This window comes from Bos grunniens, chromosome 2, assembly GCF_055505025.1.
Source record: "Bos grunniens cultivar Pamir isolate PY7600 chromosome 2, Bosgru_T2T1.0, whole genome shotgun sequence".
Taxonomy (NCBI): Eukaryota; Metazoa; Chordata; class Mammalia; order Artiodactyla; family Bovidae; genus Bos; species Bos grunniens.
Genome location: NC_141166.1, coordinates 12,086,805 through 12,114,216, shown reverse-complemented (window position 1 = coordinate 12,114,216; position 27,412 = coordinate 12,086,805). Strand labels below are relative to the sequence as shown.

Below are 27,412 nucleotides of genomic sequence, written 5' to 3'. Positions count from 1 at the left end.
GCCAGAAGAACCTGTTTTAGTCTATGGGTAGGTGTGTTGCAACCTGAAGTTTAGCAGAAAGGGTGTGACCTAGAATACTTCCTGACAGGTTTGCTTGAGTGAAAAGCTCCTAATGTTGGGAAAGACTGAAGGTAGTAGGGGATGACAGAGGATGAGATGGTTGGATGGCATCACTGACTCAATGGACAGGAGTTTGAGAAAGCTCCAGGAGATGGTAAAGGGCAGGGAAGCCTGGCATGCTGCAGTCCGTGGGGTTGCAGAGTCGGACACGACTGAGAGACTGACCTGACACTTGGATACTGGAAGAAATCCCACCTAGAACCCTACCTTACCCTGAGAATTTATACTAAAAACACCATTCAGATTTATTGTGCATCTACCATCCAAAAGCATTTATGTGGGAATGAGGCCTATAACGCAGGTCAGGAAGCAAGTTAGAACTGGACATGGAACAACAGACTGGTTCCAAATAGGAAAAGGAGTACGTCAAGGCTGTATATTGTCACCCTGCTTATTTAACTTATATGCAGAGTACATCATGAGAAACACTGGGCTGGAAGAAGCACAAGCTGGAATCAAGATTGCCAGGAGAAATATCAATAACCTCAGATATGCAGATGACACCACCCTTATGGCAGAAAGTGAAGAGGAACTCAAAAGCCTCTTGATGAAAGTGAAAGAGGAGAGTGAAAAAGTTGGCTTAAAGCTCCACATTCAGAAAACTAACATGGCATCTGGTCCCATCACTTCATGGCAAACAGATGAGGAAACAACGTACAGTATCAGACTTTATTTTTTTGGGCTCCAAAATCACTGCAGATGGTGACTGCAGCCATGAAATTAAAAGACGCTTACTCCTTGGAAGGAAAGTTATGACCAACCTAGATAGCATATTCAAAAGCAGAGACATTTGCTAACAAAGGTCCATCTAGTCAAGGCTATGGTTTTTCCAGTGGTCATGTGTGGATGTGAAAGTTGGGACTATGAAGAAAGCCGAGCACCAAAGAATTGACGCTTTTGAACTGTGGTGTTGGATAAGACTCTTGAGAGTCCCTTGAACTGCAAGATCCAACCAGTCCATCCTAAAGGAGATCGGTCCTGGGTGTTCTTTGGAAGGAAATGATGTTAAAGCTGAAACTCCAATACTTTGGCCACCTCATGCGAAGAGTTGACTCATTGGAAAAGACTCTGATGCTGGGAGGGATTGGGGGCAGAAGTGGACGACAGAGGATGAGATGGCTGGATGGCATCACCGACTCGATGGACATGAGTTTGAGTGAACTCTGGGTGTTGGTGATGGACAGGGAAGCCTGGCATGCTGCAATTCATGGGGTCACAAAGAGTCAGAAACAACTGAGCGACTGAATTGAACTGAGGCCAAAATGTGATCTGGACAGAGAGCCAACCCTGGGGATACAAATAGAGGACCAGTCTACTTCCTAGTTGTAGATCTGGGCAATTATTTTTCTCTTCCTGGGTTTCTCCATAAAAGCAGTCAGATTAATACCCACCCCTGGGGTTGCCAAGTACTTTGAATCTGAATTCAGGCACAAGTGTTGCTACTTGTTTAGGTAGTGACTCGTATAGCTAGCCATAAAGCACCCAACAGGCTGAGGAGTTGGTTAGACAGCATCACCAACTCAACGGACAAGAACTTGAGCCAATGGAAGACAGGGGGGGACAGAGGAACCTAGGGAGGCAGTCCCAGACAGGAGCTATTCTTTTACCCTCTTTGCATTGAATCTGAACATTTTTGTTTGTGCCACAGCCCAAGTTAAAAAATTCTTATATTTAACTCCAATGGCTTCCAAACAAGGTATTTCACCCCTTCAGCTTGTAAAATTCCATTTATGGCCGCACTGAAGATCTAGACTCTACCTTCTAGATGGCTCCCCAATAGTCCCCATTCTTCAGGGTCTCATGACTTTCCCATAATGCTGCAGCCTGTAAAAGGGCTTGACAAAGTTCTATTGTGACTCAAGCACACCCGTTTGATAAAGGAGCAGACTATGACCTCTCAATACCTGTAAGTTTAGAAAAGTATAAATCTGTAACACTTAAGACAGGTTACCTTAAACACTGTGCACTTCCCAGGTGGCGTAGTGGTAAAGAATCTGCTTGCCAATGTAGGAGACACAAGAGACATGGGTTCTATCCCTGGGTTAACTGCAAGAGGAAATGGCAACCTGTTTTCCTGCCTGGAAAACTCCATGGGCTGAGGGGCCCGGCAAGCTACTGTCCATGGGGTAGTGAAGAGTCCACAACTTAGTGACAGACCACCACCTTTGAATTCTCAACCCAGTAAAAAAAAAAAAAAAGACCAACTCAAGCTTTTAACGAGGTCCACATTGTCAAAGCCAGTTTTTCCAGTTTTCACGTAAACCATAAAAAAGGCTGATGCCTTCAAACTGTGGTGCTGCAGATGAGATGGAGAGTCCCTTGGCCAGCAAGATCAAACCAGACAGGTTACATGTTACAGGTTATCAACCCTGAATATTCATTTGAAAGACTGATGCTGAAGCTTCAATACAGAAGCCAGATGGAAAAAAACCCTGTGGCCGGCAAAGACTGAAGGCAGAGGATCAGATGGTTAGATAGCATCACTGACACAATGGACCTAAGTTTGAGCAAACTCTGGGAGGACAGAGGAAGCCTGCAGTCCATGGGGGTCCTAAAGAACTGGACAGGACTTGGTGACTGAACAATGAATGCATTTCCCAATAGTAGTCATACACAAATGCCAATATTTAACACAAGAGCTTAAGACCTTCAAGCTACAGCAAAACCTACCAGGACTGACAGAACACTCATATAATTCCCTGGCTGCTTTCACTGCAGGGAATCTGGGTTTGATCCTTAGTTAAGGACTAAGATTCTACCAGCAAAACGATGTGACAAAAACATAACAAAACCCCCAAAAGACCACACAAATACACATATAGTCATCTTTATTAAAGTTCACGATTACATTAGAAATTGATGGATTTCTTTAAGACATGCTGATTCTCATGGGCACCTACTTTCCACTTTTAAGAGTGATAGATAAAGAGGTCAATATCTTAGTGTCATTACATCAAGTTTTCACCAGATAGGAAACCTGAAAGGTCTTTTGAGCCTTCCAGGTCACTATACTCTAAGACCTGCCCATATAGTCTCTGGCATGTCTTATAAATTTCAGAACAGTAGAACTCATGGGTTTTAAGGTGTAGTTCCAGGGGTTAAATATTGTATCTATACACTTCCAAATCTCCCAGGCCTATCTTCAATGAATGTATTACTCATTTTACTTGGTGTTTCAGAATGTAAAGAATCTACCTGCAATGCAGTAGGATTTAGGTTCAATCCCTGGGTCAGGAAGATCCCCATGGAGAAAGGAATGGGTTCCACTCCAGTAGTTTTGCCTGGAGTTAATTTTTACTTTACTAATTTCCCTGTCAAAGAAAGACTCCAAAGCATTGCTAACTGCGAAGTCGGTGAGGCTCCTCTTCTCTCCTGAAAATGACATTACAAGAAAAAAGGATTAGATTTATTTATACAATCTTAGTTCCCCGTTAAAATTTTTGTATACTAGATGTTTCCTGCATGGTTTGTCTCCTCAGTCATTGTCCAGAGGACTCTGAGAAGCTGTAGGAATATGCAGGCGCAGACTCAAGGCCCGGCTTCATCTCCAACGTTGTGGAAAGGGACTGTACGTCACTGAGCAGAGCCCTACGCTCCAGTTCGCCACCTGGACAGAGCCCGGGGAGAGTGACCTCCCGGGGTATCCACGTTGGGATATCTGAACAGTATCAGAATACGAAACCAAAGTTAGCCTAGGCACTCAGCTAACACAATGGGCCATACAGTACCATGAAACTGGTTATTATTGTAATGCCATGTAATAAGTCTACAACACTTCTCACAGAAAGGTTGGTATGTAGCAGACTTAATGTACCACTATTTTAGAGATTACATTACATTTCCCTTTATCTTCATCCCTTCACACCTATACTTGAACCATGTCAAAGTCCATAGGATTTTAAATTGCTTCTCACAAACTCCAAGTTCTTGTTAGCTATTGACTATTTTATGCTTTATCTATTAGTTACTTTCACAAGTATGCTGGAGCATATGCCCAATTTCACTTCTAATATCATAGACCTGAATCCTGAGTTCTCCCGGACTGAGCAGATACACACATTACACACACAGCTCACGCATGAAAACTTGTGAACTTTGGTTTAATCACTTTGTCAAAATTAGTCCTTTTGCAATATAAAAATCTTCTCTATCACGAATATTAAAGACGTGAAAATCAATTTCGTGGAACAAAATTAGCAAACACCGACAGGCCAAAAGCAATTCCTAGATCTACTCACCTCAAATCCAGTTGTATTTGGAATCCCAAACAAAATGCTGCAAAAGAAGGAAAACCTTAACCCAACTGCACAGCAAAACAGGTTAAAACAATTAAAAAAAAATTCACTTCGGAGCAACCCAGATCCAGACAGATTGCTCTACAGAGCTGTTTCCTGCATGGTTTTTCTCCTCAGTCATTGTGCACAGGACTCTGAGAAGACGTAGGAATATGCAGGCGCAGACTCAAGGCCCGGCTTCATCTCCAACGTTGTGGAAAGGGACTGTACGTCACCGGGCAGAGCCCTACGCTCCCGTTCGCCACCTGGACAGAGCCCGGGGAGAGTGACCTCCCGGGGTATCCACGTTGGGATATCTGAACAGTATCAGAATACGAAACCAAAGTTTAGCCTAGGCACTCAGCTAACACAATGGGCTATACAGTACCATGGAATTGGTTATTATTGTAATGCCATGTAATAAGTCTACAACGCTTCTCACAGAAAGGTTGGTATGTAGCAGACTTAATGTACTACTATTTTAGAGATTACATTTCCCTTTATCTCCATCCCTTCACACCTATACTTGAACCATGTCAAAGTCCATAGGATTATAAACTGCTTCTCACAAACTCCAAGTTCTTGTTAGCTATTGACTATTTTATGCTTTATCTATTAGTTACTTTCACAAGTATGCTGGAGCATATGCCCAATTTCACTTCTAATATCATAGACCTGAATCCTGAGTTCTCCCGGACTGAGCAGATACACACATTACACACACAGCTCACGCATGAAAACTTTGCGAACTTTGGTTTAATCACTTTGTCAAAATTAGTCCTTTTGCAATATAAAAATCTTCTCTATCACGAATAATAAAGACGTGAAAATCAATTTCGTGGAACAAAATTAGCAAACACCGACAGGCCAAAAGCAATTCCTAGATCTACTCACCTCAAATCCAGTTGTATTTGGAATCCCAAACAAAATGCTGCAAAAGAGGGAAAACCTTAACCCAACTGCACAGCAAAACAGGTTAAAACAATTAAAAAAAAATTCACTTCGGAGCAACCCAGATCCAGACAGATTGCTCTACAGAGCTGTTTCCTGCATGGTTTTTCTCCTCAGTCATTGTGCACAGGACTCTGAGAAGACGTAGGAATATGCAGGCGCAGACTCAAGGCCCGGCTTCATCTCCAACGTTGTGGAAAGGGACTGTACGTCACCGGGCAGAACCCTATGCTCCCGTTCGCCACCTGGACAGAGCCCGGGGAGAGTGACCTCCCGGGGTATCCACGTTGGTCTAAATACTTCTACGTAGCAAATACAAACAGTTAAGGCGATTATACAGTTAAGGACCAGTAAGTCTATCATACAAAATTAAACATTACCCCCAAAGAAAAAATAAGTGGCAGCTGAGCCGTTTCTAAATCAGTGAATCAAACAAAATGAGCTGTCTGCAACTCTAGTGAAGACGCTAACACGCCAGGAGGCGGCATAATGGCGCATTAGGAAATGACGGCGCCGCGCGCACTTAAGGAGGACGGCAGTCCTGCAGGTCCTCGAGTTCCGTCGCCAGCAGTCCTTAGCTACCGCCAAGAACCGAGGCGTGCGAGGCCTCTCCGACCCACCCCACCCCATTTTTTGCGAGTAGCTGTAGTTGGCACGAACGCCGAAGACTCGGAATCATTCTAAATAGTACGGTTCCCACAGAAAAGGCAGACCGACCCCATATCAGATGAAGCGCCCACGAAGCAGGCAGTTGGTCCCACTCACCTAGAAACACTAAAGCACGACGAGAGTCTCTCCCAAAAAGAACACAGAACGCAAAGGCATCGGTATTTATAGCTCCTGGAGCCAGCGGCAGTAAAGAAATGTCTATTGCGCCTGCGCTGCGACATGCGCAGTTAGGGAATTAAAATTTCGCTAAGGGTTCTGGGAACCCATTGCCGGTTAACGCCCCTAATCTGGCTCAGCGGCATCTCGCGATACTAGAGTCTTCCCGCAGTACCTTGAAGGAGGATCCAGGTTACAGCCAGTGCGTGTTTTTAAGTGTTTAGGCGTATAGTTTGGAGAAGGCAATGGCACCCCACTCCAGTACTCTTGCCTGGAAAATCCCATGGGCGGAGGAGCCTGGTAGGCTGCAGTCCATGGGGTCGCTACGAGTCGTACACGACTGAGCGACTTCACTTTCACTTTTCACTTTCATGCATTGGAGAAAGAAATGGCAACCCACTCCAGTGTTCTTGCCTGGAGAATCCCAGGGACGGGGGAGCCTGGTGGGCTGTCGTCTCTGGGGTCGCACAGAGTCGGACATGACTGAAGCGACTTAGCAGCAGCAGGCGTATAGTTAGTAGTAGTAGGTCAGTCGCTCAGTCGTGTACGACTCTTTGCGACCCCATGGACTGCAGGACACCAGGCTTCCCTGTCCATCACGAAGTCTCGGAGCTTACTCAGTTTTATGTCCATCGCATCGATGATGCCATCCAACCATCTCATCCTCTATCATCCCCTTCTCCTCCTGCCTTCAGTCTTTCCCAGCATCAGGGTCTTTTCCCATTGAGTCAGTTCTTCACATCAGGTGGCCAAAGTATTGGAACTTCATCTTCAGCATCAGTCCTTCCAATGGATATTCAGGGTTGATTTCCTTTAGGATTGACAGATTTGATCTCCTTGCAGTCCAAGGGACTCGCTAGAGTCTTCTGGAACACCACAGTCCAAAAGCATCAATTCTTCAGCGGTCAGCTTTCTTTATGGTCCAACTCTCACATCTATACATGATTACTGGAAAAACCATAGCTTTGCCTGGAGGGGCCTTTGTCCGCAAGGTAATGTCTCTGCTTTTTAATATGCCGTCTATGTTTGTCATAGCTTTTCTTACAAGGAGCAAGCATCTTTTAATTTCATGGCTGCAGTCACCATCCGCATTGATTTTGGAGCCCAAGAAAATAAAATCTGTCACTGTTTCCACCTGTTTGCTATGAAGTGATGGGACTGGATGCCATGATCTTCGTTTTTTCAATGTCGAGTTTTAAGCCAACTTTTTTCACTCTCCTCTTTCACTTTCATCAAGAGGCTCTAGTTCCTCTGCTTTCTGCTATAAGGGTGGTGTCATATGCATATATGAGGTTACTGATATTTCTCCTGGCAATCTTGGTTCCAGCTTGTGCTTCATCCAGCCTGGCATTTCTTATGATGTACTCTGCATTTAAGTTAAAGAAGCAGGATGACAATATGCATCCTTGACGTACTCCTTTCTCAATTTGGAACCAGTGTGTTGTTCCCTGTCTGGTTCTAACTGTTGCTTTCTTGACCCGCATACAGATTTCTCAGGAGGCAGGTTAAGTGAGTGAGAATCACTCAGCCGTGTCCGACTCTTTGTGATCCCATGGGCTATAGAGTTCATGGAATTCTCCAGGCCAGAATACTGGAGTGGGTAGCCTTTTCCTTTCTAGGGGATCTTCCCAACCCAGGGATCGATTCCAGGTCTCCCACATTGCAGGCGAATTCTTTACCAGCTGAGCCACCAGGGAACCCCACTCTAGAAGAATTTTCCACAGTTTGTTGTGATCCACAACACAAGGTTTAGTGTAGTCAGCGAAGCGGATGGTTTTTTTTTTTTTTTTCTGGAATTCTCTAGCTTTTTCTATAATTCAGTGGATGTTGGCTATTTGATTTCTGGTTTGTCTGTCTTTTCTAAATCTAGCTTGAACATCTGGAAGTTCACATACTGTTGAAGCTTAGCTTGGAGAATTTTGAGCATTACTTTGTAAAACAGTGCCACTCTTCTCTATTTTTAAAAATAGTTATTTTTAATACAAATATATTATCAATTAATATAATGGATTATTATTTTGAAATGTATCATAAATATTTTGAAATTTTCTCAGTTTTTAGTACAGTAAGTATCAATAGGTATCACCTACAGATACAACAGTTCTTTGGGGTTTTGAGTAATGTTGTAAATTATGAAGGGGTCACGAAACAAAAAGGTTTGAGAACTAGCAGTTTAGAGAAAGAAAGACAAATAATTCTACTTTTCTGGTGATATTATGAGTATTCAGTTGCCTTTCAATCACTCATTCAATATTTCCATAGTGAGTATGACAATTTGCTAGACATTGTGCTAGACACTGGAAATTGAGATGAACTACTTTTTCGGTCCTTGAGAACTCAAGAGTGGAGGAAACAGACATGACAGCAAATTATCTTACTACTTGATAAGTGATGTATGGCATAAATATGGTATTCTGAGGATAGAGCAATTGAAAAATTGGCTAAAGGCTGAGAGGGTTTTCCTGGGGAGTTAAAATTTGAGCTAAAACTTGAAGGAATAGTAGAAGAAAGTGTTAAGTCGCTCAGTCATGTTCAACTCTTTGAGACCTCATGGACTGTAGCCCGCCAGGCTCCTCTGTCCATGGAATTCTCCAGGCAAGAATACTGGAGTGGGTTGGCATTCCCTTCTCTGGGGAATCTTCCCGACCCAGGGACTGAACCCAGGTCTCCTGAATTGCAGGCCTATTCTTTACCATCTGAGCCATTCTTTACCAGCTGAGGGCTTCCCTTGTGGTTCAGCTGCTCAAGAATCTGCCTGCAATGCGAGAGACCTGGGTCTGATCCCTGGGTTGGGAAGATCCCCTGAAGAAGGGAAAGGCTATCCACTCCAGTATTCTGGCCTGGAGAATTCCATGGATGGTATAGTCCATGAGGTTGCAAAGAGTCAGACATGACTAAGTGGTTTTCACGTCACTTCACTTACCGGCTGAGCCACAAGGGAAGCCCAAGAATACTGGAGTGGGTAGCCTATCTCATTTCCAGCAGATCTTCCCTTCCTAGGAATTGAACTAGGGTCTCCTGCATTGCAGGCAGATTCTTAGTAGAAGACTAGCAGAAGGTTGTAGAAGAATAGTAGAAGGGTGAAGTGCAAATGATGACAGCATTCTTGGCTGAGGAACTGGCGGGTCTGTGGTCTCCCAGGAAGGGTAAGGGGTCAGCTTGATTAGGAACATCAAAAGAACTGCCTGGACTTCTCATGAGCATGAGAAGTAGTCAAGAGCTGAATACAAAATATCTTGTAGTCCAAGCAAAGTTTAAATTTTACCCTGTAGGTATCTAAGGGGCAGTAAGGTTGTTTTTTTTAATTTACAAAAAATTTTTGACTGTGCTGGGTCTTCATTGTTGGGCTCAGGCTTTCTCTACTTGGGTGAGCAGGGGCTACTCCCTAGTTGGGGTGCACAGGTTCTAGGGTGCTCAGGCTTCAGTAGTTGTGGCACACAGGCTTAGTTGTTCCCAGGTAGGCAGAATCTTCCTGGACCACGGATTGAACCCATGTCCCTTGCACTGGCAGGCTGAATCTTAACCACTGGACCACCAGGGAAGTCCTAGGGGCTAATAAGTTTTGAAATAAAAGGATTGCTATGACTGTCTTTGCCTTTTAGAACGGTAACTCTAGTGGCAGTATTGGAAGATGGATTGGAAGTTATAAAGTCCCGTTAAATTGTGCTGGCTCCCAACTTGAGTGGTAAATAAGGCAAGAGGAGATAAAGGAACTGAGACATTTCTGGGGTAGAGAATTCTGCAAGGTAAGAGAGGAACTTGCAAATATAGTAATACCAAAGTTTCAGATTTGGAATGCCGAACATAGTAATACCAAAGTTTCACATTTGGGATGCTGAACATATTACGATCTCTAATTCTGATAATTGATAAAGTAGGCGGTAGAGGTAGTGAGTAAGGTCCACACATGAGGTGCATGTTTTTGTTGTTGTTGTTAACCTCATTTTTTATTGAGTTGTGAACTGCTGCACAAACACTTCTAGAGACAACACATGACCTCAAGAAGGTAATGGCAGTTTGAGATCTCTTTGGAGGGCTAGCAGAAGGAAGATATGGGAGCAGGTGGAGCCCAATGACTCAAGCAGTTCTGACTCATGGTTTCTCTTAACCCTAGGTAAAGGGTGGTATGCTAAACAAGACCAGCCTCTGAAGTGAAAAGTACAAGGTGAGTCATTGGTGGGGCCATCTGGATTGAAACTGGGCTGCTTGCCAGAGTGGAATACATGAGCTACAAATTGTCCTATTTTTGTGATGTCAGCCTAAGGCCTAATTATATCTGGTCCATATACAGTAAGTCCCTTTAGGGACAATTGGTCAGGATGCACTTGGTTTTCCTTGAATATATAAAGGATGATTATATAATTTGCTTTGACTTGGGGGAGGTAACTTTACCTCTGAAGTTCTTCACTGGTTAAATGAGTGTATTTTTACTTACCTCCCAGACTAGGTGGGATTAATAAAACCTAGAGGTACACAGTGTGGGGTTCACAGTTGGCTTTCAACTCTGAAGCTTATTCATTTTCTACAGTTTATACAGACAGACACAAACATTACTGACCTTCATCTCTGGCTGCGTTTAATGTTCTTACTATAACTTTTCTCCCTCATTTACTTCTCATTTAGGATGTCTAGCAATATTTTAGGGACCTCCCCTCCCCCCCTTTTCAGCTGTGCTGTGCAGCATGCAGGATCTTAGTTCCTTGAGCAGGATCAAACCTGTGCCCCTGCAATGGGAGCATGGAAGTCTATACCATTAGACTGCCAGGGAAGTCTCTGAGGAATCATTTTTAACCTACCTTAAAACTTCTGGAATGAGGTAGAACATAAAAAAGAAATACTACATACCAAAATAATATAATTTGTTCTTTTTAATTCTAAAATACATTAATAATTAATATTGATAGGAAGACTGATATACAATGCAATTATTTATTTTACAAGGAGATTCTGTACATCAGGGAAGCATCTTGAAGTACAATACAACAGACTTCTATTTCTTCTTTACATTATGATTGTGAATTGTTACTTACATGGAAGGAGAACACAAAATCCACTTTATATATATATATATATTTATATAAACACCTGAAAGGACTTGACTCCCAAAGTAACTTGTTTCAAAAGAACATGAGTGAGATGAAAGATGAATTAGATTCCTTGGTGGCACACAGGAAGCAAACAAGTAGCTCAGGAAATCAAATCCTGTTTCAAGCTTGGCACATTAAGGGAAAGGAAGGGAGTGAATGGGGTGTGAAAAATGTCATCTGAAGCCACAGAGGATGCTGGCAAAAGCCAAGTAGTCTCCAAACCAACAAGATAGAAAGGTTAGAAGTTAACGCTTCATGTGTGGTCACCTTATATACACACCTCTAACAACTTTGTAGAATCATCTCTTTATCTTCCCTCAGTCATCCCAAACGTCAAGGAGCTGCAGGAGATGTAAGCCCAGTGTATCTCCATAGCCATAAAGCACTTGACAGTTACCGAGAAATCCAAACACCTCCCTGTTCCCCATACAGAGAGAAGCTACTACCTTTTAAGGTCACTTTAGCCTTGTTTTGACCTGATATTCTGATTCTTCAGCAAACCTTACATGGACGCAAAAGGAGGAACAGAGAAACATCTACTGAAAGAGCAGAGACAGGACAAGGACTGGCAGAAGAAGTCAGAAGAAATCCATGAAACAGCCACGATTTTCTGAACATTCAGGGGGAAAAGCCACATTCATAAAGTTTAATAGGAACTTTTTTTCCCTTCCACTTAGAATGGGTAGGAATTAGAGGGACATAGTAAGGCATATGGTTTTCAACAAAAATTCAAAGAAAGCAACTGAATCGTGTGTTTCAGGAAATCATATTAATATATATTACACATATAAAAGGGTGTGGGGGCTGAGCCAATGCCCAGGCACCAACTGCGCTGGCTGCAGCTTGGAAGAGGAGGGCTGAGTGAGGTGGCAGCTGCCAGACAGGGTGAGCAGGAGGGTCAGTGTTGGGAGTTAAGAGGAAGCGCGGCAGGAGAGGGCGACCAGTCCTGAGGAACAGAGAGGAGCGGTGGGTCATGGTCGCGCCCCTCCCACCTGCTTCTCCAAGGACCTTTTTCTGTCTAGTCCCCACACCCCCAGGACCTTGCAGTGATTCTGGCTGGAACCGTGGGGGCTGACAGCACACGAGTGCTCCCGCAGTGCTCCTGCTGTAGGGGAGAGAATGCATCTGTTGGTTAGAATGATTTAGAGTTATCATCTGGTACAACAAAAATACAACAGTCTAAACAACTTGAGCCATGAGTCAGTTTTCTGCCAAGTTGGCCTTAATGTAAAGGCCCTTTTTGGTTTTGTTTTTATATATAGAAAACATATATGCTGTCTCATTTTCCCAACTTGGAATCTAGTTGCAGCTCAAGACTGTTTAACAGATAGGAAAACTGTTAAGCTCCCATCATTTCTTCACAATTTTTTAAAAAAATACAAATCAGAATAATTTGTGCCAAAAGAAGAACATGTCAGATCCTGAGCTTCTCCCGGGCTGGGTTGCCTGAAGAGGACTGTATTGCTGTATTACAAAAAGTACAGTGCAGGGCTTTTAGCTGACATGCCAGTGGGAAATGAAGGCTTCTCCCTGAAGATGGGGGCCCCATTTCCTAGAAGGTTGGGGGCCTCCAGCAGGTTTCCCCCATCACCAACTGGATGTGATGGCTAGAATTTAGCATCTATACAGGTGGGTCTCACAATAGGACAGGGCTGGTAAGGCCAATGGTGCAAACTGTGCCTTAGCACAGGCAGTCATCGTGGGTGAGGTTCAGCCAATAAAACTTGGAACCTGCACGTGACCCAGAACATTGAGGCTGGTGAGGGAAGACGCCTCAGGTATGCTGCATCATTACAAGGTTCAAAAGCACTGACAAAGTGTTCAGTTTTGCCCAAGGCAGCACGTGAGAATCCATTCCAGTGAAATGCTACATTCATCGAAGTGCTGTTCACTCCAGAACTGTAGCCCAAAGGACTCAATTCTGGCTGTGCTGGGAAGTGCTGAAGCTCCCTCCGTGCCTCTCTGCACACTGAAGCAGCCCTGTGTTGGGGGGTTGTTAGATCCTCTCTCAAACTTCAGCATCACGGACGGTGGTAGCTAAAAGAAATGATCAGAAAGAGCCAGGTTACCAGATGTTGCAGACTACTTTGCTATGACAGTTGACTCTTGAACAACAGGGTCCAACAACTGCACAAGTCCAATTTTATGTACATTTTTTTCAGTAGTAAATACCACAGAACTGTATGATTGAATTGGATGTATAGGAAATGGAACCATGGATACAGAGGAGCCACATATAGGGAGGGCAGCTATAAATCATATGTGGATTTTCAACTGAACTGCTTAGAGGGTTGTGGGCACCCCAACTTCTGCATTGTTCACAGGTCAACTGTATTATCTTAAAAATAAAGAAATGCTATGTTCTAATTGAAAAACAAAAAACAAAAAAAACTGCCTCTCCTCCACTCTAACCCTACCTGACATTTCTGTAGCATCTGATACTCCTGACCATCTTCTTTTCTTCTTGAAACTTCTTTTGACTTCTGTAACACTATGTTTTCCCTAGTTTTCCTTCTTTTTCAATTGCTTTTCCTCAATCTGCTTTCCAGATTCATTTTCTTCCGTCCATCATTTAAATATAAAGCACTTTTCTCCTTAAGAACCACTATCTTTTCTCATAAATTTGAATCTTTATATCTTCTTTTCCTCCCTGGACTCTAGGCTGAATAGCCAACTGTTTTCTAGGCAGCTCCCTTCAATGTGTCATAGGCTCAACATATATAATTGACTTTCTAGTTTGTTCACTGTCTGTTTTCTTCTTTTAGAACAAAAGCTCCTTAAGGACAGGGACTTTACCTTATTCTCTGCTATATCCCAAGCACCTAGCACTGTATCTATCATGTAGTGGGTGCTGAATAAATATTTACTGAATAAATGTCCTAAACTGTTCACTGAATTCCTTATAGACTAACCAGTCCTCAAAAATCATGTTAGAAATCAAAGAGTCATTTCAATTACTTCCTTTAATTTGTCCCTGGAATCAACAGAGTGCCAACTCTGGTTGATTCTATGCATGAAATGTCTTTCAAATTTATCTTCCCTGGTTTGCACTAGCAGCATGCTTAGTCTATTTCAGTTGCTTCCTAACTGGTCTCCTTGCTGCTGGTCTCTTCATTCTTCCAAATCCCCTTCCAAACTTCCACCAGGGTTTGTTCGCAAATACATGATCCCCAGAGGTTCCAACATCCTCACCTAAGAGCCAAAGCTCTCCAGAACCTGACCGTAACCCATCTTGCTAGTTTCAGCTTTACCATGCTGCCCCCATCTGTCCTCTGCTCCAGCTCCATGTTCTGTTACAAAGAGCACACATTTTCCTGCCTCTCGAAGTCCCACTACAGCTGGCAGGTTTGCTTACCATCTTCCTTCCTTCCTTCTTTTTAATAAAACATTTATGGTGGGGCTACGACTTCATTGCTGTGCATGGGCTTTCTCTAGTTGTGGTGAGCGGGGGGCTTCTCACTGCAGTGCCTTCTATTATTGCAGAACACAAGCTTTAAGAGCTTGGGCTTGGTGGCTGTGGCACCAGGCTTGGTTGCCCTGGTAGAACATAGAATCTTCCCAGACCGGGGATCGAACCTGTATCCCCTACATTGGCAGGTGGATCCTTAACAACTGGACCACCAGGGAAGTCCCCTTCCTTCCTTCTCGTGCAAATAAATTATTTTACATAATGTAAGATGTAGCCTAAACATCATTTTCTTTATGACTTTCTTGTACTGTTGCTCACTATGGTACTTTATTACTACTAAAAATAGCTAATACTGACAAGACCTTCTAGAACTAACACCCAAAAAAGATGTCCTTTTCACTATAGGGAACTGAAATGCAAAAGTAGGAAGTCAAGAAACACCTGGAGTAACAGGCAAATTTGGCCTTGGAGTACACAATGAAGCAGGGCAAAGGCTAATAGAGTTCTGCCCAGAGAACGTACTGGTCATAGCAAACACCCTCTTCCAACAACACAAGAGAAGACTCTACACATGGACATCACCAGATGGTCGACACCAAAATCAGATTGATTATATTCTTCGCAGCCAAAGATGGAGAAGCTCTATACAGTCAGCAAAAACAAGACCAGGAGCTGACTGTGGCTCAGATCATGAACTCCTTATTGCCAAATTCAGACTTAAATTGAAGAAAGTAGGAAAACCACTAGACCATTCAGGTATGACCTAAACCAAATCCCTTATGATTATACAGTGGAAGTGAGAAACAGATTTAAGGGACTAGATCTGATAGATAGAGTGCCTGATGAACTATGGACAGAGGTTCGTGACACTGTACAGGAGACAGGGATCAAGACCATCCCCAAGGAAAAGAAATGCAAAAAAGGAAAATGGCTGTCTGGGGAGGCCTTACAAATAGCTGTGAAAGGAAGAGAAGCGAAAAGCAAAGGAGAAAAGGAAAGATATACCCATTTGAATGCAGAGTTCCAAAGAATAGCAAGGAGAGATAAGAAAGCCTTCCTCAACAATCAATGCAAAGAGAGAGAACAATAGAATGGGAAAGACTAGAGATCTCTTCAAGAAAACCAGAGATACCAAGGGAACATTTCATGCAAAGATGGGCTCAATAAAGGACAGAAATGGTATGGATCTAACAGAAGCAGAAGATATTAAGAAGAGATGGCAAGAATACACAGAAGAACTGTACAAAAAAGATCTTCACGACCCAGATAATCACGATGGTGTGATCATTCACCTAGAGCCAGACATCCTGGAATGTGAAGTCAAGTGGGCCTTAGAAAGCATCACTACAAGCAAAGCTAGTGGAGGTGATGGAATTCCAGTGAGCTATTTAAAATCCTGAAATATGATGCTGTGAAAGTGCTACACTCAATATGCCAGCCAATTTGGAAAACTCAACAGTGGCCACAGGACTGGAAAAGGTCAGTTTTCATTCCAATGCCAAAGAATGCTCAAACTACAGTACAATTGCACTCATCTCACACACTAGTAAAGTAATGCTCAAAATTCCCCAAGCCAGGCTTCAGCAATACGTGAACTGTGAACTTCCAGATGTTCTAGCTGGTTTAAGAAAAGGCAGAGGACCAGAGATCAAATTGCCAACATCCGCTCGATCACTGAAAAAGCAAAAGAGAGCCAGAAAAACATCTACTTCTGCTTTATTGACTATGCCAAAGCCTTTGACTGTGTGGATCACAATAAACTGTGGAAAATTCTGAAAGAGATAGGAATACCAGACCACCTGACCTGCCTCTTGAGAAACCTGTATGAAGGTCAGGAAGCAACAGTTAGAACTGGACATGGAACAACAGACTGGTTCCAAAGAGGAAAAGGAGTACGTCAAGGTTGTATATTGTCACCCTGCTTATTTAACTTATATGCAGAATACATCATGAAAAACGCCGGGCTGGAAGAAGCACAAGCTGGAATCAAGATTGCCAGGAGAAATATCAATAACCTCAGATATGCAGATAACACCACCCTTTTGGCAGAAAATAAAGAACTAAAGAGCCTCTTGATGAAAGTGAAAGAAGAGAGTGAAAAAGTTGGCTTAAAGCTCAACATTCAGAAAACGAAGATCATGGCGTCTGGTCCCATCACTTCATGGCAAATAGATGGGGAAACGGTGGAAACAGTGGCTGACTTTATGTTTTGGGGCTGCAAAATCACTGCAGATGGTGACTGCAGCCATGAAATTAAAAGACGCTTACTCCTTGGAAGGAAAGTTATGTTCAACCTAGACAGCATATTGAAAAGCAGAGACATTACTTTGCCAACAAAGGTCCGTCTAGTCAAGGCTATGGTTTTTCCAGTGGTCATGTATGCATGTGAGAGTTGGACTATAAAGAAAGCTGAGCCCTGAAGAATTGATGCTTTTGAACTGTGGTGTTGGAGAAGACTCTTGAGAGTCCCTTGGACTGCAAGGAGATCCAACCAGTCCATCTAAAGGAGATCAGTCCTGGGTGTTCATTGGTAGGACTGATGTTGAAGCTGAAACTCCAATACTTTGGCCACCTGATGCAAAGAGTTGACTTATTTGAAAAGACCCTGATGCTGGGAAAGATTGAGGGCAGGAGGAGAGGGGGATGACAGAGGTTGAGATGGTTGGATGGCATCACCAACTGAATGGACATGGGTTTGGGTGAACTCCGGGAGCTGGTGATGGACAGGGAGGCCTGGCATGCTGAGGTTTACAGGGTCGCAGCGTCTGACACAACTGAGTGACTGAAGAACTGAACTGAATACTGACACAGGCAGGAAATGGTGGAGGTGGGACATGAAACCCGACAGTTTCAGCCCTCAGAATGGCTAAGGCATTTATCATATTGACTGTACAGAGTGGTATACACATCTTTTCCCAGCTTAGACTATAATCTCCTTACTGACAAGTACGGCTTGTTATTGAGGTCATATTACAGTGCCCTGAATGGCACAACTGTTGTTCAAAGAAGCTGCCTTCTCTAATTCTGTCACAGTTCAGTACAAAAAAATTATGTAGTTAAAATAACCATTTGTTCTGTATTTTTATTGAAAAATGTTTAATATTTTGTCTTCCAACTTTGCTTGTTCCTTCTTTTTACAGCAAACAGTAATTGTCATCATACCTTCTTTCTTTTTTTTTCATACCTTCTTTCATTTAGCCTCTTCTTATAAGTGTTTTGAGAGTCACCTAGATACTTCTACAGATTCCATTTGTGGCTACCTGAGTCTTTAGGTGTGGGCTGGGGCCTTAATCACAACAGTAATTCCAAATCAGAATGCTTCTTGGGTGCTTTGTGGCTTTTTCCATGATGTTTATACACTAAACTGGTAAGATCAACTGTGCTAAAAAGGACTGAAACCAGAGGGGGCAGGTTCCTTTCCAGCTTAGCAACCATTCCGTATCCATAACCTGGGACAGTGAGGTGCAGAAAAGAGAGCACCCAACTGCTTTTAGTCATTCATTGCTTTTCCCACATCCTGGTTGTGCAAGTCAACCACCTTACTTAACCCTTTTGAGTCTTATTTCCTCATTAATAAAATGGGGATATGAACACACCTGGTATGTTTACTGCAAGTAACAAGATATAAAATACATAAAATGCCATACTCCATAAGGCATGAACTATGCCTCTTAGTTCTCGTCTCTTTCTCTTAATATAGTCTTTGTGCAGTTGACACCGAGTGTTGTTCTTTTAACTATGTCTTTAGAATCCTTTCAAGCTGAACAACTCTGCCTCGTTTGCTTTTTGGTGGAGTTCTACTTAGCTTCCAGTATTTAGGTCTTACCGTGTAAAATGTTTACTCTCCTCATGAACTTCCATCTCTGAGCTTTTAAACTCATTTAATTCTTTCCTTATGGCAGCCTGTAGAGTAGAAACAAAAATGTTTCAGCATCTTCTGTCTGCTACAACAGCAACAGCGTGCTTTGTCATCTGATCTCTACTGTGCTTAACTCTGACCAGGCAACCCAGAGAGAGGGAAGAAGTCAGGTGAACACAGAGTTCTGTGTGTGGCTCTGAGCCTGATGCACATTGCCTTCCTGACAACCTCTGTCTCATAATAAACCTGAAATCTCCAGTTAAATCAAAACCCTTGAAGAGCTCAAAAGAGAGACTGTAGCTTTTACAGTTTCCCAAGCATGTAAAAATGCTTTCCCTGTTATTAAAGTGAAATATGAGTAATTACTAAAATATACCACCCAAACTCCCTCCAATGAAACATAACTCCCGTTAAAAAATATGCTTTATTTCCTTGCAGCTTTTTGTACCCTGCAATACAGCAGGGATTTTCTCTTCTGTAAGTTTTGGTGACGATGTCCATGTTTTAGTTTGTACTTCTTGGTATTTTGTATCATAATTAGATATTTCACATTATACAAGAAGTAGAAATTTTGTTTATGGTTCCCCGTTCTAGTTGATGTCTTGTGTCCTTCAAATAAAGAGAGACAGACAAATGACAGATACCTTGTCAGCAGGGGTCAGTTTGGTCCAAGGTTTGTCAGCTCGCCGGTCATAATCGTGAGCATCTGTCACTTCCACGTATTCATTAAACCTCAGAATCTTCCTGGCAAGTAGTTCAGCCACAGTTGGCCTTTGACTGAGCTGAAAGAAATGGAGGCCCTCAGTTCACTATGCCAGGAGTCAGGCATCAATCATGCATTCAAACTGCCTTTAATCCAGAGCTTCAACTTTCACTGCACAACAGAATCACCTTGGGACCTTTAAACACAACTGATCTCTGGGTCCATCCTCAGATTCTGAGTATCAGGAATTTGTTTAACTCCATGATGCACAGCCAAGATTGAGAACGAAGAATTGCTATTAAACCAGTATAACCAGTGCTTCTCAAACTTTAACAGGCATACAAACCATTTGGGGATATGGTTAAAGTGTAGATTCTGACTAAGCAGATTTGGAGTGGGGCCTGAGATTCTGTAGCTCTTACAAATCCCAGGTGATGCCAGTGCTGCTGGTCCGTGGACCACATGTTGGGCAGCAAAAGGGTCCAGGCTACAAATTCACATCTAAGACACTAGAAGGTGAATCCACTGAATATGAAAGCAGTATCTATTAATGAGGGACATTAAGGGTGAATTTCCTGTCAATGTGAGTAATGCCCAAGACACCAGATTCTGTAACAAATTAAGATTTAAGGGTGAACAATGAGTTAACCTGCTCAATCTGAAGCCTTTAAATCCTGTGATGGCCTTTAGCCACCCGCAATCTACCAAGGATAATTCGTCTGGTCCTGGGGAAGGGGAGAAGTAGGAAAAATCAGGAGGAGATGTCTAGTTTCCTCGCTTTCCTGGGGATTCCCGTACATTTTAAAAAATATCTACAGAACGCAGACCAATTCTAAGAATCTACAGGAGGTAATTACCAACTAATAATGAGGGAGGCAAAGGAAAAATGGCTTACTCCCAGAGTTTAAGGGCTAAACAAGCCTGCAACAGAAATGATTCTACCCTAACTGATTTGGGACCAATGAGAAAATCGTTCTTGGTTTTTCACACTTTTCAGGTGTAACTAAGGGTCAATTCAGTTGTTTCTCTCATTAGAATATAAGGTTTGCCTTGGAAAAACAAGCACTACACACTCTTCCTGTTACTGTGTCCATACTCCCGCAGGTTTTAGTTGATACCAAAATTCCAGGTCTACTAAAGAAAAGGTCAAACGTGTGCAAATATTTACTGAACACCTTCATGTGCCAGGCTTTCTTTAAATAGTTAAAAAAAAAAAAAAAAAGTTCTTGTAATGCTGTATTGTTTTCTATATTTTCATCATGTGTTCTGTTTTCACAGAAACCTATGGCAATTCAAGTCAAATTCATTTCTTTCCAGTCAAACAGGCCATTCACACACCAGACACAGACTGAGACTGAACACCTGGGGAGCGTACCTTTCTAGTGAGCCGACGTTTAATTTCTCGTTTTTCTGCCTGACGATCAGCTTCATTTTTAGCTACAGTTGATAGTCAGAAACAAAGAATATTACTTCAGAATGGCAATCAGCATATCAAACTTTTCAGTGATTACACACAGATAATTCTCACAGGCTCCGAGTCAGAATAAATACTAACTGTGGGCTCAAGACAATTTTCTTGTCAACTGGTGTAGTCAAACACTGGGTCGGCCAAATGCCCAAGGTAGGTGCAGGATACTATGAGACTATTAAAATACAGTTTTCTGGAGCATTCCAGTACACAAAACAATATCCTAATGATTTTCTGTAAAGGAAGCTTGGGGAACTACGTTCCTTCAGGGGGAAAAATTAAGAATACTCCTTCCTTGGCTGGAATACTCTGCTCGGCCCTTGTTGAAAAATGCTTTTCTGTTATGTATATTAAAGTCAGAAATACACAAAGAAAATCTACACAGCTTCGTTCCCACATCTGGACTCACGTTGTAGTATGTTCCGTTGCTCTAGTTCTTCCGGTGTTGGTCTCTGACTCAGTCGTCTAAAAAGGAGATGAACAGGAGTTTTGTCTATGTTAAGTCACCCAACCCTGTTTATACAGATCTGTTTTGGTCTTAGTTTATGTTAGCCCCTACACTAGAAAGAAATCAAAAAATTTTCAGTTTTTGTTTATGAAACATTTTTCACACTGAAAGTGTTAATACATATATTACAATGTAAAAAGGGACTATACCAGCAAACAGGAGACTAGCTTTGGTGCCAACAAGTTCTGTCACCACAGAAAAGCTTAGTTAGACTCTGAGTGTACTCATGTGTAAAATGAACATTTGGACTGCTTTTGTGACTCCCAAACAGATCTGCTCCTTCAGCATATGGGTTAACACAGATCCTCAAAGATATTAATAAAGATTCTGATTTTGAGGACTGAGATTTTATGAGTATGTGTGTACATACACATATATAAATATTTGTAATGCTTCCCATATGACTCTGATTCCCCTCATTTTACTTATTTATTTAAACTTTTACTTTTTGGCCATGCCTTGTAGCATGTGGGATTTTAGGTCCCCAACCAGGGCTCGAACCTGTATCCCTTGCATTGGGAGCATGGAGTCTTAACCATTGGATCACCAGGGAAGCCCCTCTCTTTTTTAAATTTTTATTTTGAAGCACTACTTTTTATTATTTGTTTTTGCCTGTGCTGGGTCTTCATTGCTGCGGGCAGGCCTTCTCTAGCTGCGGTGGCAGGGGCTTCTCACTGCGGCGGTTTCTCTTGTTGGGGAGTATGGGCTCTAGGAAGCAAGGCTCAGTAGGTGTGGCCCATGGGCTTAGAATTCCCTGTACCCTGCACTGGCAGGAAGATTCTGATCAACTGGTCCACCAGGGAAGTCTTTCTTTTGATTTTTAAACCAGTGGTTTAGGAACCACTGGAATTTAAACTTGTCTCTTTTGGAGTTATATTCTGTAAAACCTATGATTTCAATTTTGGTCCTCTCGGAAATATTGATGAAGTTTCTTATTTCATTCCCAGATCTGAGATGTTATTCACCAATGAAAACTTGTCACTTCTAGAAACAGAAAGTTCCTCAATTCTTACTCTTAATGTATAATTCTCAACAGTATCTAATTATGTGCTAGTAACTCTTTAGTTGCATGGAAAACTCCCAGGACCATTTTATATACAATTTACAATTATATGTATTTCAAAGTTTTTCTTGTCTCTCTGAACAAGACCATCTTTTTTCAACATTCATTAAAAAACACAACACCACAGCTTTACTAAGGTATAAATGACATACAATAAATTGCATGATTTGATATTCTGACATATGTATGTACCTGTAAAATCATCACTACAATCAAGGGAAGGAACACATCCATCATCCTTGGAATGATTTCCAGGGCTGCTGTAACAAGTTACCACAAAGTGGATGGCTTATGAAGAAGATCGCTCAGTCGTGTCCGACTCTTTGCGACCCCATGGACTGTAGCCTACCAGGCTCCTCTGTCCATGGGATTTTCCAGGCAATAGTACTGGAGTGGATTGCCATTTCCTTCTCTAGGGAACTTCCTGACCCAGGGATCGAACCCAGGTCTCCCATATTGTACACAGACGCTTAACCGTCTGAGCTACCAGGGAAATATTTATTCTCCCACAGTTCTGGAGGCCAGAGTCCAGAATCCAGGCGTTGGTAAGGCTGGTTCCTTCTGAAGTTTCTGAGGGAGAACTTGTTCCTGCCTCTCTCCCGGCTTCTGTGTTCTTCGGCTTTTAGATGCGTCAGCCTAGTTTCTGCCTTAGTCACCTAGCATTCGCCCTATGTGTGTCTGAGTCTCTGCGTCCCAATTTCCCTCCCCTTATGAGGACACCAGTCACTGGACTAGAGCCTACCCTAACTAATCTAGTATGTCGTTATTTTTCACTCGCTAAGTCATGTCCAACTGCTTGCAACCCCATGGACTGCAGCATGCCAGGCTCCGCTGTATTTCACTTTCTTCCCAGAGTTTGCCCAGATTCATGTCCACTGAGTTGGTGATGCTATCTATCCATTTCATCCTCTGTTGCCCCTTTCTCGGGCCTTCAATCTTTCCCAGCATCAGGGTCTTTTCCTGTGAGTTGGCTCTTCGCGTCAGATGACCAATGTACTGGAGCTTCAGCTTCAGCGTCAGTCCTTCCAATGAATATTCAGGGTTGATTTCCTATAGGATTGACCTGGTTTGATCTTGCAGCCCAAGAGACTCTGAAGAGTCTTCTCCAGCACCACAGTTCAAAATCATCCATTCTTCAGTGCTCAGCCTTCTTTATGGTTGCACTCTTATATTTGTAAGTGATTGCTGGTAAAACCATAGCTTTGACTATACGGACACTTTGTTGTCAGCAAAGTGATGTCTCTGCTTTTTAATGTGCTGTCTAGGTTTGTCATAGCTTTCCTTCCAAAGAGCAAGCATCTTTTAATTTCATGGCTGCAATCACCATCCACAGTGATTTTGGAGCCCAAGAAAATCCAGTATGACTTCATCTTAAATTGATTATATCTACACAGACCCCCTATCCAAATAAGGTCACATTCATAGGTACCATCTTTCCAGGCGGTGCAGTGGTAAAGAATTCATCTGCAATGAAGGAGTCAGGGGAGGCATGGGTTTGATCTCTGGGTTGGGAAGATCTTCTAGAGGATGAAATGGCAACCCACTCCAGTACTCTTGCTTGGAAAATCCCATGGACAGGAGAGCCTGGTGGGCTACAGTCCATGGTGTTGTAAAGAGTCGGACACAACACAGCACGTATGTACCATACGTACCAGAGATTAGGATTCATTTTGGGAGGTACAATTCTACCTACTATGACCTTCCTGACAAAGTCTCATTTCCTTTGTAATCACTACCTCCCTGCCTCCAGGCAAACAATGACTTGTTTTATGTATAGTTTCCATTTTCTAAAATTTTATATAAAACCATACAGTATGCACTCTTTTTGTCTAGTTTTTTTTCACTCAGGATAATTACTGAGATCCATATAAGCAAAGGCATTATTAGTAGTTCATTCGTATTTACTGCTCTGTAGTATTCCATCATTCCTTTCCATTTCACATTATGCTCAAAATCCTTCATGCTAGGCTTCAGCAGTACGTGAACTGGGATTTAGAAAAGGCAGAAGAATCAGAGCTCAAACTGGCAGCATTTGTTGGACCATAGAAAAAGCAAGGGAGTTCCAGAAAAACATCCACTTCTTCTTCACAGGGGCTTCCCTGGTGGCTCAGACGGTAAAGACTCTGCCTCAAATGCTAGGAGACCCGGGTTTAATCCCTGGTCGGGAAGATCCCCTGGGAAAGAAAATGGCAACCCACTCCAGTATTCTTGCCCAGAGAATCCCATGGACAGAGGAGCCTGGCGGGCTACAGTCCATGGGGTCGCAAAGAATCGAACACAACTGAGTGACTGACACTCACTTTTCTACTTCACTGACTAGGCTAAAGCCTTTGACTTGTGTGGATCACAACAAACTGGAAAATTCTTAGAGATGGGAATACCAGACTACCTTACCTATCTCTTGAAAAACCAGTATGCGAGTTAAAAAGCAAGAGAACCAGACATGGAACAACTGACTGGTTCAAAATTGGGAAAGAAGTACGTTAAGGCTGTATATTATCACCCTGCTTATATAACTTACATGCAGAGTACATCATATGAAATGCTGGACTTGATGAATCATAAGCTGGAATCAATACTGTTGGGAGAAATACCAACAACTTCAGATATGCAGATGATAAGATTCTAATGGCAGAAGGTGAAGAGGCACTAAACAGCCTCTTGATGAGGGTGAAAGAGGAGAGTGAAAAAGCTGGTTTGAAACTCAACATTCAAAAAACTAAGATCAAAGCATCTAGTCCCATCACTTCATGGCAAATAGAAGGGGAAAAAGTGGAAACATTGACAGATATTATTTTCTTGGGCTCCAAAATCACTGTGGACGGTGACTGCAGCCATGAAATTAAAAGATGCTTGCTCCTTGGAAGGAAATCTATGAGAAACCTAGAGACTATATTAAAAAGCAGAGACATTACGTTGCTGACAAAGATCCATCTAGTCAAAGCTATGGTTTTTCCAGTAATCATATATCGACGTGAGAACTGGACCATAAAGAAGGCTGAGCACTGAAGAACTGATGCTTTTGAACTGTGGTGCTGTAGAAGACTTTTTTTTTTTAGCATTTTCATTTATTTGGCTGTACTTGGTCTTAATTGTGGCATTTGAGATCTAGTTCCCTGACCAGGGATCAAACCCAGGCCCCCTGCTCTGGGAGCATAGAATTTTAGTGACTGACCACCAGGGAGGTCCCTGGAGTGGAGTCTTGAGAGTCCCTTGAGCTGCAAGGAGATCAATCCAGTCCATCCTAAAGGAAATCAATATTCCTGAATATTCCTGAATATTCACTGGAAGGAGTAATGCTAAAGCTGAAGCTCCAATACTTTGGCCACCTGATATGAAGAGCTGACTCATTGGAAAAGACCCTGACGCTGGGAAAGACTGAAGGCAGGAGGAGCAGGGGCTGACACAGGATGGGATGGTTGGATGGCATCACTGACTCAATGGATGAGAGTCTGAGCAAAGTCCAGAAGATAGCAGAGGACAGGGAAGCCTGGTGTGCTGTAGTCCATGGGGTCACAGAGTCGGACACAACTGGGTGACCAAACAACAACACATGATTAATGATGTTGAACATCTTTCCCTATTCTTGTCATCTGTGTATCTTTTTTCATAATGTGTCTTTTAAAGTCTTCTGCTTCCCCCACCTTTATTTCTGTTTCTAAATTTTTTTAAAAATTATTGTTTTTGGCTGAGCTGGGTCTTTGTTGCTGCACGTGGGCTTCTCTAGTTGTGGTGAGAGGGGACTACTCTCCAGTTGCAGCGTGCAGACTTCTCGTGTTGTGGCTTCTCTTGTTTGGAGCACGGGCTCTAGGGTTTGTGGGCTCCGTAGCTGTGTCGCACGGGCTTAATTCCCCTGAGGCATGTGGAAAAAGTATCTTTCAGAGAACAAAAAATTTTGATGAAGTGCAATTTATCAGTGTTTTTCTCTTAAGAATCATGCTTTGAGATCATATCTAAGAAAATTTTGTCTAAACCATATTCTTCTATATGAGTGAGTCTCTTCCTGGGCTCTCTCTTCTGTTCCATTGATTTCTTTGTTCATCCTCCTTTATGTCAATTTCATAGTGTTTAGGTAACTTTAGCTTTATAATATGTCTTAAAATAAGACAGTGTTAGTCCTCCAGTCCTGTTCTTTTCATAGTTGCTTTATATTTCTGACAACTGTAGAATCCGTTTGTCAGTTAAAGTCCACTAAGGGGCATTTTGATTGGAACTGCATTAAATCTGATGTCTTGATAATACTGAGACTTGTGATCCATGAAAATGTTATTTCTCTCCATATATTTAGGTTTTCTTTACTTTCTTTACCATTATTTTATATTTTACAATGCACAGGTCTTACATAATCTTTCATCAGGTTTATCCACAATATTTAAAGGTTTTTTTTATGGTATTGTAAATTGTTATTATAAATGTTAATCTCTCATATTTCTGCATTTCAATTTCAGACTATTCATGGCCAGTGTTCAACAAGCTCTTCTAAGACTATTATGACCTGGGAAAAGATACTCAATGATGAGCAACTATCTGTGTAATAAAGCAAAAAGGAATCTATTATCAAAGATTGCCATTTTTGGATAAAATGTACAATGTGTCAGGAATATAGTCAATAATAATGTAATATCTTTGTATCGAGACAGATGGTAACTAGATTCATTGTGGTGAGCATTTTGCAATGTATAGAAATATTAAACCACTATGCTGTGTACCAGGAACTAACATAGTATTGTAGGTCAACTATACTCCAAAAACCAAATAAATTCATGGAAAAAGAGATCAGATTTGTGGTTACCAGAGGCAGGGGGTGGGAGACAGGAAACTGGATGAAGGTGGTCAAAAGGTGTAAACTTTCAGTTATAAAATAAATACTAGGGAGGTAATATAGAATGTGATTAATATAATTAATATCTATGTTATATATATCAAAGTCATTAAGAGAGTAAGTCCTAAGAGTTCTCATCACAAGGAAAAAATATATTTCCTGTTTCTTTTATTGTGTATCTATAGGAGATGATGGATTTCATTAAACTTATTGTGATAATCATTTTATGATGTATGTAAGTCAAATCATTATGCTCTATATGTTAAACTTATACAGTGCTGTATGCCAAATATATCTCAATAAAATTAAAAAGAAAAAAATCC

The 27,412-nt window shown here is 42.1% G+C and overlaps 1 protein-coding gene, 2 long non-coding RNA genes and 3 other non-coding genes across 36 annotated transcripts in view; 1 reads left to right on the top strand and 5 right to left on the bottom strand.

Annotated features, from left to right (window-relative positions):
* Window positions 1–2,931: 2,931 nt before the first annotated feature.
* On the bottom strand, window positions 2,932–6,294 carry LOC147377520 (uncharacterized). Its single transcript, XR_015138933.1, has 4 exons — window positions 6,111–6,294; window positions 5,289–5,325; window positions 4,359–4,395; window positions 2,932–3,492 (listed from the first exon to the last, which is right to left on the bottom strand). It is a non-coding gene; the product is annotated as an uncharacterized LOC147377520 (long non-coding RNA).
* LOC147377523 (small nucleolar RNA SNORA73 family) lies at window positions 3,570–3,773 on the bottom strand. Its single transcript, XR_015153704.1, has one exon. It is a non-coding gene; the product is annotated as a small nucleolar RNA SNORA73 family (small nucleolar RNA).
* On the bottom strand, window positions 4,503–4,706 carry LOC147377522 (small nucleolar RNA SNORA73 family). The gene has a single exon (XR_015153706.1). It is a non-coding gene; the product is annotated as a small nucleolar RNA SNORA73 family (small nucleolar RNA).
* LOC147377521 (small nucleolar RNA SNORA73 family) lies at window positions 5,433–5,636 on the bottom strand. Its single transcript, XR_015153705.1, has one exon. It is a non-coding gene; the product is annotated as a small nucleolar RNA SNORA73 family (small nucleolar RNA).
* Window positions 6,197–27,311, top strand: LOC147377519 (uncharacterized). 2 transcript variants are annotated; one of them, XR_015138951.1, is made up of 4 exons: window positions 6,238–6,372; window positions 9,773–9,916; window positions 10,285–10,335; window positions 26,716–27,311. It is a non-coding gene; the product is annotated as an uncharacterized LOC147377519 (long non-coding RNA). The 2 variants fall into 2 exon arrangements; XR_015138945.1 differs by lacking the exon at window positions 9,773–9,916 and having other exon boundaries at window positions 6,197–6,372.
* Window positions 11,024–27,412, bottom strand: part of PHACTR4 (phosphatase and actin regulator 4) — a 113,428-nt gene continuing 97,039 nt past the window's right edge. For all 30 annotated transcript variants that reach the window (XM_086331255.1, XM_086331261.1, XM_086331294.1 and 27 more), the window contains 5 exons: window positions 21,106–21,161; window positions 20,604–20,665; window positions 19,170–19,307; window positions 18,493–18,569; window positions 11,024–13,294 (listed from right to left, as the gene is read on the bottom strand). In XM_086331255.1, the coding sequence (XP_086187381.1) occupies window positions 13,279–13,294; window positions 18,493–18,569; window positions 19,170–19,307; window positions 20,604–20,665; window positions 21,106–21,161 (349 nt within the window). In that variant the 3' untranslated portion in view covers window positions 11,024–13,278. The remainder of the gene's footprint in view (window positions 13,295–18,492; window positions 18,570–19,169; window positions 19,308–20,603; window positions 20,666–21,105; window positions 21,162–27,412) is intronic.